The 18,272-nt window shown below is 37.0% G+C and overlaps 1 protein-coding gene across 1 annotated transcript in view; it reads left to right on the top strand.

The window, feature by feature from the left end:
* Positions 1-18,272, top strand: part of OSBPL10 (oxysterol binding protein like 10) — a 109,611-nt gene that overhangs the window by 15,496 nt on the left and 75,843 nt on the right. The window contains exons 2-3 of the mRNA XM_062496553.1: positions 15,049-15,230; positions 16,953-17,032. Coding sequence (XP_062352537.1) covers positions 15,049-15,230; positions 16,953-17,032 — 262 coding nt within the window. The remainder of the gene's footprint in view (positions 1-15,048; positions 15,231-16,952; positions 17,033-18,272) is intronic.

Genomic DNA, 18,272 nt, shown 5'->3' with positions numbered 1-18,272 from the left:
AATAATGAAATTAACTTGGTTCTGGAAATGTGAAGACTGTTTCTGCTCTGGCAATTTATTTATTTATTTCCTCCGTTTGTTCTGTGCTTACATTTTTGATGTGTTGGTGGTATTGTCTTCGGTTAGGTACTTGGAGTCTTGGATGTTTCTCTTCTGTTTAAAAGAGTATTTTACACTTGTGTGTTGGTTTATTCCACTCCCCTTGCACTTCCTTTCCTTACACATTTGCCAACAGAGGGTTCAAAGGTTCACTTTAATTGTGTCATGTTTGTACTGCTGAAGGAAAAAATGAAACTACCTTTTGTGTTTCCCTACACAGGAAAAACGTTCTGTTTCTCGAAATCCGTGCTATCAGTTTTTTCCCTGAAATTCTTTGTGTGCATTGTTATCTGTTCTTTCATTATTTCAGAGACTGCATAGTAGGTAATCTGACTACTGCAGTTCTAACAGCAAGCATGAGGTTTACCCTTAGAGGAGTCTAGGAATACGCCTAAAAATTATTGCTGGTGTTTTAGTCTGTTATTAAGAAGTTTTTGCTCCAACTAATTTGTGGGGGCTTTTTTTTTTTTTTTTTTAATAAACTGTTCTTTTATCATGCTGTCTGCTTCTCAGTGCTCAAAATGAAATGAAAATCACAGAAGGGTACCCTATCAAATGTTGCAGTGCAGGACAAGTGTGAGTACTGAGGAGTGTGGTGAAGACAGGTAGTAGAGTAGCAAAGAGCACTGCAGAGCAAGAGTGACCTTCAAATGTGAAATGTCTTTTTGGACTTTTCCCTACCCTCTGTTTTTTTTGCTTGAGTGTTTTTAATTGTTAACTAGGTGTCTCAGATACAATGAGCAAGAGGAGTTATTTTTTCAGGGAAGGAGGAAGTGGAAATGAATCACATGTTGTCTATTTGTGGTGTCAGGTAACAGAAACTATCAGCAAAGAAGCTGCATCTATTAAGACTTTGCAAACAGTTGATAACATTTGATAAACTAAAAAAGACTACGAACAAGTGGAGAAGTAGAGGAGTATTTAACACACCATTGATTTTTTAATCATAATTAGGGACAAGGATAAAAGCTAGATGGAAGAAGTCTTTAAACTTGCAGGAAAGATATTGAAATAAATTCTAGGTCATTACTAAAGAGAACTTAGTGTGATTGAGTAATTTTACTGGCTTTGGTTTTTTAAAGCTGTGGGCTTCTGGTAACTGAAAGAAAACATATTTCTTATATCTGCTAGTTGAGGAAATGGTTAATCTGTAACAACATTCCTTCTTCCAAATCTTCCTGCAGCATGTCACTGTTATGACTGTGGAGTTTCATGAAGAAGTTTGAAATGTAGCCTAAATGTTCTTAAAAGTAAGATTTGGGGTTTCAGCTGTTACTAGAACCATAAAACTTCAAGTCTATAGATATCTCACCACTTGATGTTGCTTCCTGTCGTGGAAAAAAAAAGCCTGCTGTTTTGCTGTATTTAATGCTGGCTTTTACCTTTACTTAAAGGTGAGAGCACAAACCTGACCTGAGAGACTATAAGAATCTGAAGTTGAACTAGAAGCAGACTCTAAGAGATGTTTTATTTTTCTCTTTAAGTTAACTAACTTAATTTGTTCCATTGTTCCATAGTTTTGTCTTTTCCAGGAAGGTCATTCTACTTTATGACGCTGATAAGCAGCGACATTGTCAGCATCTTTAAAATGATTTTATTTTGCTATAATATTGTCATTATTGGCCTAATTTCTTTAATACCCATGTACTAGTTTATTTCAAAAGGGAGAAATTTAAAGTTTCCTTTTGAAGCTGTTCCTTCATAGCTGTTCATAGCTCAAAAGTTCATAGTTTCAGTTATGGCAAATGAGTTATTTTTGTGTGGGAGGGTAGATTAGATCAACAATTCCTAAATTGTTTTTAATAGTAGCATGATTGTAACTATAAGAATGACAGCAGAAATCATAAAGCTTTAAAAAAGATACTAGTGAGTTTGACTTTTGTAGAACGGACTGATTGCTTTTGTATTAAGAATGACATCAAATTTTATTTGAAAATACCTGCCAGCTGATCAGCCTCTATAACTCTTCTCAGTCTTTCAGTAACATGCAACAGGGGATTTGACAGTAACATATGTAATATAATGTAGGAGGCTCCTGAAAAAAGGAGTTTTGTAATTTTAAAATGTGAGCACAGAGGAAACTAACTTGGCAGGACTGCTGGTGCTGAGTGTTGCAAATTGTTCTTACTATTGTTTTTTTTTGACTATCTAAGATTCTTGTTAGTAAAGTAGTTGTTATTGTGGGGCAGGCTCTGTTTTCAGCCTGGGAGAAAGTAGTTCCACGTAACTGAGAAAAAGCTTATTTGGCAGGAGTTTGGGGTAGTTGAAAGTTGGTAATAGGGCAACAAGTGAGCTTTTCTGTGCTGTCAAGTCAAGACTGCTATGTACAATCACAAATGAGCATGACCTTCTGGATGAGTAGAATATGCACCTCATTCAAAAGAGAGAAGCAGCAATACATTTTACCGAGGCAAAATAATAAATTGACAGAGTTAAATAAATTTGATGGAATTAAAAAAGCTTTAGCAATGGTTTGACAAGGTTCAGTAAGCTTGATGGTAAGGTTCACCTTATTAAGTACTGAATGGAAGAAACACACATAGGAAAGTTGAAATAGAATCAAGTTAGAATGATTCGTATAGACAGGATATGTAAAGAGAAAGGAGGACCCTCATGTTAAGTCACAGTTCAGGGGGACCCCCTTGCTTTCTTTTCTCCTTATGGAGAATACGAAGAGCTGGGTCCAATCTTAGTCTCAGACTTGGACAAAAATTGATCTGTAGTGGAATTATCTGTACAATTTCTATAGTACTATTTAGCAGCTAAGCAGATCGGCAGTGTTTCATTACAGTTGACTCAGCATGCTATCAGGCTGTCTCCAAGAATCTGTCGCATGTAAGGGATCTCTCTGCTTTGCATAAGGAAGGATCTCTTGATCATGTAAGGAATCTTAAACCTTGAGAGGCATCCCTGCTCATGGGGAGAGTCACCTGGCAGTTTAGCTGCACTTCAGGGAGAGGTCTGGTTGGATCCATCCTAACAGGAGTTTTTATGTAGTGAAGTAGTTGGCTGCTTGCAATGGTGTAAACTAGATGGGTATCTTCATTTTAGCTGTTATCTTGTTATGTACTTTGGTTCCTTGCATTTTTGGGTTTTGAAACCGCATTTTGAAATATTTTTCCTGAGGCACCTTCACTCCTGTGTACTGAAGCCAGGTGCTTTTCAGCTCACGGGTTCACCATAAAGTGGCTTCTTAGTCAGCCTGTACCAAATTACAGCCTGGGGTCAAGTATATCCACACAGACCTACAGGTGAAAATGCTGACAATCCAGTGGTTTCCATATGTTTGTAGCTGCAGAGGAATTGGTTTTTCTTTCCCTGCTGCATGCATGACTTTGCAAAGTTCCCCTTCTACTCAAAGACTGACCTGGCTGTGTTACTCTGGCTCCATCTCTCATTCCTGGATTGGCTGTACTGGGGTTGGAATGTGTTGCTGTGTGCTGCTCCTGGGCAGTGATGGGGACAGAGCAGGAGCTCTGCGTGACATCGAATAGGGGAAGGCTAGCTCAGCTGAACTAGGTTTTTAAAGAGCAAGTCAGTAATTCTTCCCTGAGGAGGGAGAGAGAGTGAACTGATTTCACTTGAGCTTTTTAAGAGCTGCTTTTTTCATTTTGCCCAATTATGTGGTGTAACAATTGAGATTTTGGGTTAACGGTTGCTGTTTATTTTGCACCATTGCTGTGGACCGTTTTGTGAACATGTTTCAGCCTAAATCAAGTGATTGGCATTTGGAGATACAAGTTGAACTCTTACCTCAAGTTTAACCTTCCTTTTCCCCCCTTCACTTTAGTTAATGGATCAGAAAGGAATTATATGTATTAAGAAGTACCAAATCTGTTTCATGTATTTTCTTCAGTAACATAGTTTTGGAATGGAATTGTTCACATAGAATGGAAACAATGATAAGAGGATGTCTGTGCTGATTTCCCAAGTCTTCATCCATGGAGATTACATAAAATGCAAATAAGATTAAATATAGTTTTTGAATTGGTTTTAGTTTCCAGGGAAGTGTCATGTTTTTTGGAATTTCATATCAGTAACTTGAACAGAATTAAATATCTCTGAAATTGGTGAGAAGTAGCAAAACCCCTCAATTTTCACTAACCTAATAATTAGCCTAATGTATGTATAATCTGGTGTAGAATAGTGTTTTGTTCTGGATGGTGGTTGTAAGTCTAGCTATTAAAGTGCTTTTTTGGACTGCAGTGTCAAATGATTCTTCAGACTTCTGTTTATTTAGTTTTAGGTAGATTTATTGAAAACCTTTTGGCACATTCCATTGCCAAACTGTTCCGCTTGTCTGCTCCTTCATCCTTCCAGTTCATTTCCTCTCTAGATTGTCTCTTGCTTGTTGGCAGCAGAGTGGTTATAGTAGAACTGATGTTCTATCTCAATAAATCGTGATATTAGACTGTTCTAATTAATTTTCAGCAACATGTTTCTGTTGAAAACTTTTAGGTTGGTGGCATCTTTTTAGTAAGATGGTTTATGGATCCTATCTAAACTTTTTTGTTTCATGTTCAAAAATAAAAAATGAGGGAAGAGAGAAATAATAGTGAAGATAGTTCAGAGATTTAGCTATTTAGTTCAATAATTACGATATACAAAATAGTGCAGTTGTTAGAATAGAATTTTCAGAAGAGCTGTATGTCTTTCCTATGACTTTAAGGTTTTTGCAGTGTGTTTTAAAGCAACTTTGGTTACCAGTAAAAATGAATTTGAAAGAACTCCAATGGCCATTTTGCTTGCATTGACATTTACTCCTTTTTTATTTATGTGCAGGTTCCTGACTTACCACTATAGGCTGTTACTGTTGAGTATAGGACTGTATTCACTGTGAAGAACAAAAGGGTTTACCTACATAGATAGTTTCTGAGACCAAATAGCTTGGGCTGCAATAACAGACTCCTTTTGTCTTTGTAATTGGTTTAAGATACGACTTGAAGGATAGTCCTAATTTCTGTACTCTTATTGTTAAATTGAACAAAAAGCAGTACTTGAAAGTAGCTGAACTACTCTACAGCTACTCTAATTGAAGCTGGACTAGTCTTGCTAATTTGAGCTACTTCTTTTTGCAGTCTTTGCTGTCTGTTTTGTGGTCTGATTACCTGAATAGGTTGCCTGATATTCATTCCTGGCGGTGTTAGGCCATCTTTTGGTTTGTCATCCAGTGCTCATCTCCTTGTCAGCATTCTTGCTGTTGTCCAGGGTCACTCCCTGTACCTTTGTTGTTTGTTTCATTAATATTTCAGTCCCTGAAAGTATTTTATCTCCAGGTGAAATCCTAACTAACATTGGGTCTGGCATAAAAACAAAACTCAGCGTCATATTGGTTTTCTCATAGCTAAGTGTTTTTCTGTATATGGTCTGTAATTCTTGGCAGCAGAAGATAACTCCAAAAATCTACAGATATCTCAGGGTGCTTCTCCTACATGGGACATAATATTCAATAGCAGTAGTGCTGGGTTAATTCTTACCAGTGAGGAATGCAAATTTTTGGGGGAGAGTTGGGAGGTACAAGTCAGGGAAACATAAACCAACTTTACCTCTGCAAATAAAGATTCAATTCATTACTGGTACACCATAAGAGGGAAGTGATGATAAAGCTTAGGATGTGGCCAGTGGAAGATTGTGTGTATTAGACACAGGGTATGTGACTTTGTGAGGTTTTACTGCTTCCTTCATATATTTTATGACCTTCTAGTAACATAGTTCAGAGGGCAAGCTCTAGTTGCTGAGGTGAAGGAGAGGGTTGTGGGGAGATTTCACCCGAGTATGAATTTTTTGTTCAACAGCCTTTTTCAGGGGTGTTTGTACTTGGGATTGCTAAAATTTAGTAGCTGCAAATTGTAGAGAATTTGGATTACTCAGGATAGTATTTTGAGATAAAACTGTGATTTAGACCTGGCTGACTCTCACAAATTCAGTGGGATATGGTTTTCTTTAAACTCTGTTTTGTATCTGCTGATACAAACCCAGCAATTCCAGGCTCTGAGACTGTGGGTTGTGGGGGCATTATGTTAGGTGACTGAATTTGCTGTGAGTCTCTCATTATGTTTCATGAGATCCAGGCTGTCAAATGAATATATTTGATTTGTTTGTGGATATTGTAATAGCAAGTAGCAAAAAAACCAAGCAAAGGTCACATTTTCTCTAGACAATCTGTGAAGTCTCCTGGAGGATGTGACAAGTAGCAAACAGAAATCTCCATAAAATACTGCCCTTGGTTAAATCTCACTTAGTTATTGATTTGTCTTCATATATTACCATCTTGGAAGTGTGTTCCGTGTGTGTGTGCATGTCCCTACTTGAAAGAATAATACATAGTGGTGTCAGTCACTGTTGGACTCATTAGTGCTCTGAGTAGCTGCCTTCCCAGTGGCTGCCTTCAGCGCTGCCTTCTTTTTGATTATTTTCCTTGAGATTTGGTATTGTTTGTTGGAGTGTTGTATTTTTTGGTATGCTACGCCAACTTCTAAGCTGTTTATTTAATTCTGTATTTTGTGTAAGTATTTCATGAAAGATGAATGAAGGCTAGGCACCAGGCAATTTTTGATGTGAAGTATGCCTGCCAATCCTGTCAGATCTTTGAAATGTATTACAGAAAGTGTCAAGGAAAAAAGGTGACATGTTTTTTTAGAAGGTCGAATATTTCTGTATCGCTTGCAATTTTGGTGGGGTTTTGTGTTACAGAAAAGAATAGGCAATAAGATTCCTGGCATAGCTGGTGAAATTTTGGGAGGTGTTTTCTCAGCAGCGTTTTTGACAACTGTTAATGTGAATAGCGGGATTTACAAATATTAGTATGCAAAAGCTTCTTTCATAAGGTAGGTATAATTGATTGTCTCATTACATACACGTACATATATATATTCTTTATTTTGGGGAAGAAACTCAGATTTTTTTTCTGATTTTCACTGTGTGTGTGTCCCCCTCCCCCCAGCATTTAAGTCTGGGGGGCTTTTTGTGTGTTTCCACTTTTGGTTTTTCTTGGTAGGTGATTTATTATGAAAATGAAAGCAAATTAGTTTTTGTCGTTTGCTTACTGACTCTGACCAAGTTTGGTAATAAGTTCTTCTAACAGTTGCTTCTCTGGGTATTCTTAAGGTACTTAGCAACTACAATATTCCTTGACTAAGTACATGCATTCTACTTCTTTGCATCCTCTTGAGGATGACTAGGTGAATCTGAATGTAAAGCCCAGTTTAGCTAGATTTAGGGATAACAGAAGAAAGTGAAGCACTTGATTTCTGATAGCTGCCTTGTTTATTCCTGGGGCTTTTATTGCTAGTAGGGACAGAACAATACTGCACATAGACTTGGAGCAGAAAAGCAGTTGTCCATGCAAGCTGCAAAGTTGGTGTCTGTAATTTTACTTTCTTAAAGGAGCAAAGCCTTGCTCCTAGACAGAGTGGAAAGGTGGACTTGGAGAAGATGAACCAGACAGCTTCCTTCCTTTTGGTGTCCAGATGATTGCAAGCAACTCCTGTGGACTTGGCTTCAGTGAAAACCAATTTATCTACTGAGCCTTCTGTCATGCAGAGCACTGCCTTCCCATCAGATGGGAAATGAAGTTGGTGTGTGTACATCTAATTTTCTTGTGTATGTTTCCTTGATCTTGTTTTAGAACTGTGTCTTTCTAAAGGTTAACATCCTTTTGTTACATGTAGTTCATTAGAAGTGACATGTAAATACTCAATTCTTGCTTTGTTTTAGGTCCTTGTTGTTTTTCTTATGAAGGAAAGCATATTTTCCTGCCTGGAAGCTCTGTTTTTAATCTGTGACCCAAATTGAGCTGGGTAATAACATGTCAGGAATTAAAGTTACAGCAGCCCATTTATTCCCCCAGTTACATCCTTTTTCTCTTGACCCACAGTACAAAAATTTGAGTCTGCTTAATTGTTAAGTAGTAGTGAATTCAGAAGGAGGAAAAAGAAAGGTGGCAAGGATTGCTAAATGACACGAAGTAGCACTGGGTAGCCAGCCAGTGTGATGGGCTGGGAGCAGTTGGTGCTGTTGATGGTATCAAATTCAGCTGTGTACTTTTTGTTGATGTTTGCCCATATATTGAAGCATAGATTAGTATGATGAATGTACTTCTCCACAATCCTCTATGAATTCAAAGCCTGATGGGCACAAATGGATGCATTATTTTTAGGCCTCTTCTTCCTCCCTCTTTCCTAAAAAGCAACCCCTAAGCAATTTTTAACGTTTATCCCTACTGTAGTCTCTTTTTCTTTAAAATCTCGGCAACATATCCATTCATCACTACAGAGAAGTTCAGACAGTTGAAAATAATCGGTGTTGTAAGCAGAGGTTGCTGACTTGATGATCTGGGCAGTAGCAATTGTTTCTTCACTGGTAAAGAAGTGACATTCTGGTTCATAAAGAGGGCTTGCTGGGACTTGACAAGACAGGAAAGGAGATTTCTCTTAATAATTTATTTGTGTGAGAATTCTGTGGATGTTAAAATCGTGAAGGGTGTGATCAGCAAAAATAAGCTGTTCATCTGTTAGCTGTGGATACTACTTCCTCTGTTTCTTAACCACATTTTAGATGTGGAACACCTCTAAAAGTATCCAGCAAATTGTAGTTCATCTTGACTGAATTCCAGTAATGCTGAGAAATTACTGTTCTAAAAATTCAGTTTTCATACAGGAATGGTCAGTAAAGCTTTTAATGAATACTGTGGTTCTTAATGCTTTCTTATGTTAGAAAATGATAAATTGAGAAAGCTCAGTGCAGAAAGGATGATAGAGTTACTGAAATGTAAGGATGTTCTCCTCATCATCAGTTTTTAAATGAAAACTTTGGAGATAATTTTTAACAATAAAGTCCTTGGCTGTCGAATGTGTGCATGCTATGCTTTATCTTCATTGGCTTGAATAATTCCATTAATTTTATGGATCAAGGTAAAAGGGGAAAGAAAGTAGCACATTGTATAAATGTGGTGTTCATGATGTCCTAGTAAGATATAGTTTCCTAAAAATGAAGTCTTTCTATGTGACATCTCATTCAGTTACTGGAGCTGTAAATTTTGCTTTTCTTTGACACAGTAATTTACTTTCTATCCTACAGTTCTTACCTATTTTAAAACTACTTCTAGAAAAAAGGAAGAAAATTACAGAATAGTTTGATTCCTTATTCTTGAAAATCTTCCTTTAGAGAGTTATGGAATCAGTGAGGAATATGTGCTGGCAGTGACTGAGGGGAGGTTGGAATGGAGCAAAAAGAAAACATGTTTGGAAACTCAAATGTTGAGAGCAGTGGTTGAAGAAGGTAGTGAAATTCTTCTGTTGTGAGCTGCTTCTATTCTTGAGTTAATTCGGTGCTGAAGTTTGGAGTAGAGCATAGTATTTGTCACAATGTCTGGAATGATGAATTCAGCAGTCTGAGAAGGGAAAATACATGAATTGTTACTATTCCAATGTGGTAGGGAAGGTGATGCTGCTTGTCAGGGTTTTAAATATGAGTGAATGCTGTCCTGTTTCAAGTAAATGTATTTTAATAAAAGAATGTGCATTTTTATGGCTAAAGCAAACTAAAAACCAAATGATAAAGTATGTATTGTGAGACTGGCTTAGTAGAAAAAGTGTCTGCAGAAGACCTAAAGAGATGTTTTAGAAAGCAAAGTTCCTCAATGCATCAGTAAGCTAAGTAACTGGGGAAAAAAATCTCCCAAAAGGTGAAACAAAGCTAGCCTGCTGTAGAAACAACCCAGCATCCCTCTCCATCCAGAAGTGCTAGCTGTGTTAGGTCATAATATAATTAAAACAGTTGCAGTGTTTGGAAATTGTGGAAAATTGGGAGATTTTTGTCTTCAGTCAGAAGGATTTGTCTGTGCTAGTGTGCAGTATTTGGACACCCATACCAATTTTAAGCATAAAGCCTGGGATTAGACAGAGTGCAATTATGAAGCATGGATTCCAGCACAGGCTACCTTTGTGAACCCAAGGATGTGATTAATACAGTGCTGTTTTCCAAAAGAATTGAGGTTATTCCAGAAGATTGAGTCAGAAATTGAAGGTTTGTTTGGGACTGTAGTTGTCCAGCTGCATATGTCTATAAAAAACCTCTGTCACATTATGGATTCAAATTGGAAGTTGTACGAAGTCTGGTCCAGAAATCTGACTTAAGTGTTAAGGAAGGGTGTGAGGAGTATTCAAATTGTTAGGAATGCCTTACACAATGGAAAGATTTAGCTATCCTACATTGAAAATTTCTTGGGATTACAGAGTAGTTGAAAACATGGGTTTAGATGGTTGGTTTCTGAGATGTGCTCAGAATAAGGGAAGAAAAGGAGAAACTTGTTTTGAGGTGTTTTTCTGTTGGGAGCACAATTTTGGGTGCTTTGCAGGTTTGCCTTCAAGTGACAGCTTGAAGGAGCAGTGCACCATGTTATGATGTGTAGTTGAATGATGAAATACATAGAAATGTGATTTATTTTGTATTATTTACTTACTAAAGTGGTATTTCCACTGGAGAATATGGAAATGATTAATATGACTGGAAATGGGAAAATTAAAAGTCTTAAATCCAGTGAGGTGAGTAAATTACATGGGAAATGTTCATATCATGTGCTTCTGATACCTATGTGTGACTTTTAAAATTTTTATTAAAGAATTATTTATTGCCTCTAATCTGTCACACTGGTGAAATATAAGTATTTCTCATGGAAGACCTGTTAAGCTGCTGTTCTTTGTTGATAGGCTCTAGTGGTAGAGCACTTTTATCTCCTGCTATACTACCAGCATTTTATCACTCTTTAAAAGCATAGTCATTGCTTTTTTTCTTAAAGTCTTCTTCAATAGGGAACTAATAATAAATTATTGTAATACTATATAATTATAAGAACATGTTCTAATTATTACTCTAATAAATGCTTGTATTAGTGGAAGCAAACCCAGTTGAAATACTTTATTAGTACAGTGTTTAACCTTCCCTTCTAAGAATTCAGAAGGCAGCATGTTACACTTCCTAGCATATCCTACAGATTCTACTTGACACTTTAAAATTCTTTTTAAATGGCTGTGAATAAACGAGTGAATGGATGAGGGGCATGGTGAAACACAAGTGTTTAATTAAGACAGTTGCAGAATTTATAAGACTTAGGATTTATGGAGAGAGGGTGTTAATTTTGAAATATGGGAAGTAAAAGAGAAATCAACTGTCATCAGGCTGTATTGACAAACTCCTGGGTGACTTATTACAATGCTGGTAGTGTCAGACTTCAGCTTTGCAGAGGGTGGTGAATGTTTTTGCTTGTAATCGATGTTAGGTGGTAATGGCTCTGCCTTGGTTGGACTGGCAGAGGGGGAGTATCCTGATGCATCTCAGGAGCTTAAGGGAAGGTGGGCCAGAGGATCAGGAAGCTTTTAGTCTCTGAATGGATTTGAATCTGAAGTGAGAAATCCACTGGCTTTTCTTTTGTGAAGTAGCTTGTATTTTCTTTCCTGTAATTTTGCATGTCTATTTTGAGCTGAGCTTAAGCAGTTAAAACTACTTAAAATATGCTTAAGTGGTGATTTTCTACCCGACCTCTGGATGGACTCTTTTAAAGATCATTAATTAAAAAAAACAACATGTTATTCTGGTTTTAGAGTAACAGAAAAAATTCAGCTGTCTTTTGGAAGAGTCTTTCAGTAACAGTTGTTTCACAATTTCTCTATAGCACTAGCTTTTTGCATGAGAAGTATGATTTAATTGGGCTGTGCTACCTTCTACCTGACTGTTCTCTAAAGAGTGCATTTGTTTTCATCACTGGTATCTGAGATTTAATTGCAGAAATGTGACATCATGGGTCAATGTGAGCAAGACCAATAGAGAAATAAGGATGAGATGCCAAGATGAATCAGTTATAGAGGAATTAGTGCTGTTATTTCCCTGGTAGGCAGAACTAATGACTTTTAGAACTTAAAAGAGTTCTCTGTCCTTTTGATTCAGCCACAGAGTGCTTCTAAAACAGGACACATACCCTTCTCTTCTGTTCTGCTTTGGATGTGTAATGCTTTTCCATCCTCAGTTGATGAAAGACTCTGGTCTCCATTTCTTCTGTGTTTTTGTGATGGTCTGAACTGGGTCATCGTTTGGTCTGTGATGTGAGAAAACGTTTTTGAAAGCTGCTCCTGTTTTTCCTATTTCTTTGTGTTCCTCCCTCCTGCACATCCTTTGTATGAAGCCTCACACTGCTTGATTTGACATTTAATTCCTCATTCCTTCTCCTGACTTTTTCTATCCTTTTAGCAGTTTTCAAAGTGTGTTATCTCCTTGCTTTTTTTGTGAGGCTATAGTTGTCTGTGCAGTTTATTCTTGTCTTTTTCTGTGATACCACTGTGTGAAAGGTGAAGAGGGGAGTTATACATCAAACCATAACCTCTGAAAAGGAAATGATTGATTCTGTGTGATATGAACAGTGTCACAACCAAGACAGTTGTGAAAATTTCCTGGTTCTTTTGGAACAAAGAAGGCAGGATACTTGAGGGTGATGTGAGGGCTTGTGAGAACTGGTTACGTTTTCCTTTCTTAAAATTACTGCTTGATTTCTACTGGAAACATTGCTTGCTTTTACAGGCTTCTAAGACATCATCACAAAAAACCTAAGGTACAAGGTCATTGATGATGTTTTTCTGTGACTGTACATAAAATAGGTTGTGGTTGGGTAGAAATCCAGTTAACACTACTGCTGTAGTAGTTATAACAAGGATGTGGAAGGATGCTGTCTCTGCATTTGGGAATTTGCAGAAGTTGCTGCTGTCGGATGACATTATGCTGGTAAAGGTATATTCTGTACTCGAATGGCTGGTTTCCTTCCCTGGGGTAGCTTTAAGCCAATGCAAAGCCCATTTTTGTGGAGCTTACAGTCATTCTGGGAGTGCTTTGCTGGTCTAGCGTGCAGAAGTTTCTGAGCTGAAGTGCTCGTAGTGTTTATGTAACTTAATAGATTCTGTTCTAATAGACTCAGAGGAACTTTTTTCCCCAAAACCTTTGGTCTTAATAGGTGAAGAGACTTTTTCTTGCCTCTGTTTTTCTTCCCTCTTTTTTTTTTTTCCCCTCCTCTGGCTTTTGGTCTTCCTTTTGTTAATTGTAGAGCTGTACTTTAGTAACCACAATGGCTATTTCCAAGGCAGTAATCGATTAAAAAAAGGCCAAATAACAAAAGCTGAAATAAATTATTTGTAACTGAACAATAAAAGGACAATGAAATTATAATGAGGATGGTACAGGCTCAGGAATGAACATCATATAAAGTCTAGACTTGTTTGTTGAGCTCAGAGATGATGGGGAGAGGCATTAGCTCTAGAGTCAAGCTACTGTGTAATTTTTTCAGGGGCATGACATCACTTCTGTGTAGTGCTCTGCTTTTATTCTTGAGTATGTAACAGATATTTCCAAAATATCTAGAAAAACGAGAATAAGCAAAATTAAAATTTTCTATGAAATGTGCAAGTCTGACTTAAAAAGAAAATGTTTTCCAGTTTTGCTGTTTTCCTCTGCAGTTAAGTGCATTGTTTTCTCCTACTAAGCAACCTGAAGAGAAAAAACGCTTTTTAAGTTGAAGTATAGCATTGTAAAATCATTTAAAAGTCAAACACAACAGGAAGGTTATGAACTGGTACAATAAAAAATCAGAAAGGTAATCTGAAATTTTGGCAGTTTCCTTTTAGGGAATGCTTGCTTTTAACACTACTATTGAAAATGTGCTTGTCATTCAGCTTGCCATTCCTCTAGTCCTTTCTGTCAAAGATAAACTGTAGAGGGAAGATGAAGCAATGTGCTACATGTTTACAGAAGGGAGGCTTTCCATTTGTTTCTTGAGGAAAAGGATGCAGAAGTGCTTGCTGGAGATGGAGTCAGGGCAGAAGTTAAGGGTGTAGTGATGCACTAGTTTAAAATTTTTTGGGACAGGGTTGTTAATCTGTAACAATTGAAAGAGAATTTGGTCTTGGCTCTGATGTGGAGGTAGTGGCAGTAGAGAGTTAAACATAACTGCAGTAAAGGAAGGGGTCCCAAACAAAATGTCTGAAACTGTAAATCTTAGGCAATAACTGCTTGCATCATGTCCAGGCTTATTTAGCATGAATAAAGAAAGGAGCAGACCACCACCAATAACTACAGGCTGTGAAGACAATCCTGGATATGTTCTGTGATGGGAAAGATTGGAGATGTTCTGTACTGGGGATATTGTGAAAGAGCTAAGACTAAATGTGATAATGAACAAAGTTGGGATATACCAAGCTACAGAAATCTGAATAATCACAGTTTCTGAACTATTGTATACAAATTCTTATGCCTAATCTTATCTTAGAGGAAAAGTAACAAAATAGTGTGCATTACAAATGCCCATGTTGGTGGGATTAGCCCGATTGTTAGGGGTGTTTTTTTAGAAACAGCTAAGGGGGGTAACCTGCATTTGGGTGATCTTCACTCTAGTCTGTTGAGGGTTGTAGTAGACTGACCTTCGTGTGAGCCAGGAGGTTGCCGTCTGATCCCTCTTGGTCAAGAGTTAGTGTTAAATAATTGTTCTGTGTAATAGCATAGAAGAGTTCCAGCGGGAAATGGAATTTAGGATCTGTGCTGTTGTGAAAGATGGATTTATTTGTGGAAAAAAGGAAATGTTTTCAACTCTTGAGGCTGATACACCAACTTTGAAATACCTTCACTTTCATTTAGTGCACTTGGACAACCCAGTTAGTTTATTTTTTGTTTGTATGATCTTTCAGTCCTAGGTATTGGTTTATTGTGAAACAGCATGTGTTACAAATAAAGGAATAGATTGCCTACCCCTGAAAAACCAAGCCTAGTAACAGTACCTTATAAAAAGGTAATTGCAAACATTAACCTCATTTGTACATTTATGGTCTTGATTTAAGATCAATCTGTGCCCTTTGTTTGGTAAGTGCATGAATAACTTCTGTGGAAATGCTATATGCTTGTAATTTCTTTCAACAGGTACTTTGTGCTGGACTTTGAGACGGGGATTCTGCAGTATTTCATGAATGAACAAACTAAAAACCAGAGCCCGAAGCCACGAGGAGCCTTGTCTTTAGCTGGAGCTATAATATCGCCCAGTGATGAAGTGCCACACATGCTGGTGGTCTACTCTGCTAATGGAGAGATGTACAAGTTAAGAGGTACAGTGCTGCTCACAGTCAGCTGAATTGTTCTCTTCCACTCCCAATTCTGCTTATCTTCTCTCATGTCTCATTTCTCTTTTAGTTCCCTGTGCTGTCAGAAGGTAGTGGCTATACAGCTCTGTTATTACACAGTGTGTTTTAAAACACAGTGGAGGAGTACTCTGGAGTTAAGTACACGTGACTTTACAATGTATAGATTTTCAGGGCTGGAAGTTACCTCAAGGTGGCTTCTGTAATCTGTTACTGTGGCATTTTGATTGAATGCTATGTCTTACTTGCTTCCAAAGGGAGAAAAAGTTGCTTTCATTGCTGTCCACAGCATAACATTTGTTTTCTAATACTATTCTTCCCTGCCACCATCCTGCAGCTAATGTGCAGTAATGAATCTGATGATGGGTCAGAGAAGGGAAAAATGCCACTGAGAGGCTGCTAAGATATTATATAATCAGTCTTGAAATAATTGAATGCTCAATGGGAATGAGCCTAATGCTATCCCTTCCCTGTTTAACGAGTATAAGACAGACAATATAGGGTATTATAGGAGTTACTTTGGAATATTTACAAAAAAGGGGAAAAAAAAAGGCAGTGTTCTGACTTTAAGGTATTTTTATTATGGTTGATTGATCGTGATACTTCCAAATCAAACTAATTTATAAAAAATAAACAGTTACTTAAAAAAAAGTTGCATAATGCAGTGTAACAGAAGTATTCTTAGTTTTATTCTGACCACAGTTTATCAGTTGTCCAGCAGGACTGAGCATGCAGAAGTCCCCTGTGGTACAGTGTATTGCTCTTACATACACAGAACTGAATTCAGAAACAACCAGGGAGAATTTCTGTTAAAGTGCTTTGCAAGTTGCACAGCTAGAAATCATGAACACTTGTTATTTCATTATGCTTTTCCAATCACTTGAAATTATCAAATGCTTACAATATGCTGCTTTTAATTTAATGATGTCTGTCAATTTGATTAAAATCAGTAAAAAAATTTTATGCTGGGTCAATAACCATTATGATACTCAATAGCAGAGGAAGTAAGAGAAAATATTTACTGAAAGTATCAGCTCTGTATTGCCATTCTTGATGAGGATTCCTGTAGTAGTTGTTTAAGGAAAGAAAAAAAGCCTCTCTCCTAAACCAACTTACTATATTACACAGGAGCCTTCTGAGAGCAGAAAAGCTCTTCAGTAATTTTTAAAGCTGGTTTTTAAAGATGTGCGTGGGAAATTGTGATTTTTACTCCTCTGTCTTTAAGTTGCATGTGAATGACATGGGTTTAGAGAGAGATTTGGCTGAACTCCATTAAAAGAGAAGCATTTAAGTATGTGGGGAACTGGTGGCTGATTGGCAACCTGAGTGTATATGGATTTAAATGCTATGGTGCGGCCCTTGTCCTTCACAAAGACAGACAAATAAAACAAAAGTGGATGAAAAATTTTGAACAATTTTGAGGTAGGTCATTCTGCTTTTGCTAACATATGAAGGAGATAACTATGAAGAAGACTCATAAACTTATTTCTTCCATCTGGCCTCTTAAGTACAGGTTTAGATGAGTTGCACAGAAAATCTTAAGTGTACTTATGTAGCATAAATTAGGATTTGTACTGCATCTTAGTTAATAATTAATTGTTTCCCCTCTGCTCTGCTCAGTCACCTCTTGTGCAGAAATGAGTATTGATTTATGTGTGATCACCTGCATTTTCTTGTTTCTTTTTCTAGCTGCTGATGCAAAGGAAAAACAGTACTGGATAACGCAGCTTCGATCCTGTGCCAGACATCACAAGGAAAGTGATTCTAAGGTAAATAATTAAGAGTGAGAAGTAATTATTATGTTTTAAGTGGAGTAGGTGAAGATAAGCATAGCCTGAATGATTGGTTGCTGTAATGATTGGGTTGATGTTCAGAGGGTTTTGAGTAAAAGCAGCAAGCTGTCATTCATCACTACCTGGAGCAGGCTTAAGTCAGTTTGAGTGATCTTAATAAATAAACATTTTCCTGCTTATGACAAATTAGTGAAGTGCATGGGTAATTGAGTGGCTGAATCAGCTGTTCATTAATAAACACTGTGTAATGTCCTGATTAATATTAGAAGTATTAACTAATATAGTTTTATTTAATTTTATGCAATTTAGTGACTTTTATCATAGGAAGCGTCTGATAGATGTCAGCAGCAGTCAGTCTTCATCTTCTTTACTGAACTGGAAAGGGCTCATCATATGAAGATTTATTTTATTTACTTCTCTTTGGAACTAATTGTCCACAATTTTTGTCCTCAAACAGCTAAATGTGTTGGGCAGGTAAAAAGACTGTGCAGACTTAGCAAAATGATGGGTTGAGGTTGTCTCTGACCTTGAAGTAAAAATGGCATGAATTGTGGTACAAATAAAAGCCTTTTTTTGAAGGAGAATTAAGTAGCTTGAGTATTTCAGTACCTTTAAAATTTTTATGCATTGGAATTCAATATAGTTTTTTATATGGGTGTGGCCCAGTACTACTCAGAAAGGTGCAACTCTACTTCATCAGGGTACTCTTACAGTTGTTGATTTGCAGCTCCTGTGCCAGATAGTGATCCCAACTTTTTATACTCAATTGCCATAAAGGAATTATTTCTCAGAATATTTTCTGGTCACTTCTTAAATACATTGAAATGTTTAGCATCTATAATTTAACTATGATGAGGTGGTAAAACTGCTGTTCAGTATATATGATAGTGGAGACTTGTGCGATGGCATAATGATTCTTATGCTTCTACACTCTATTAATTTTAATAATATTTTTAATACTGGTTTTGCTTTTATTCTTTCCCTGCTTGTGATAGATTATTCTATTTTAATAGTGAAATTTCATTTAGAATGGCAGTTATTTAGTTGAAGCTGATCTTTGTAGAACTGAAGTTGGGATCATATTTCCTCCTTAGGTAAAAACTGTTGCATTTAGTAATAATTTCTGTTCAGACTACCTTTCCATGTGGAGCTACTTCAACAGGAGTAGTATCTACATATTTTCTTCTGAGTTCATTAGTGTGTCAAGAGAAAAATC

Source organism: Cinclus cinclus, chromosome 1, assembly GCF_963662255.1.
Source record: "Cinclus cinclus chromosome 1, bCinCin1.1, whole genome shotgun sequence".
Classification (NCBI taxonomy): Eukaryota; Metazoa; Chordata; class Aves; order Passeriformes; family Cinclidae; genus Cinclus; species Cinclus cinclus.
This window is presented reverse-complemented; position numbering and strand designations above follow the sequence as displayed.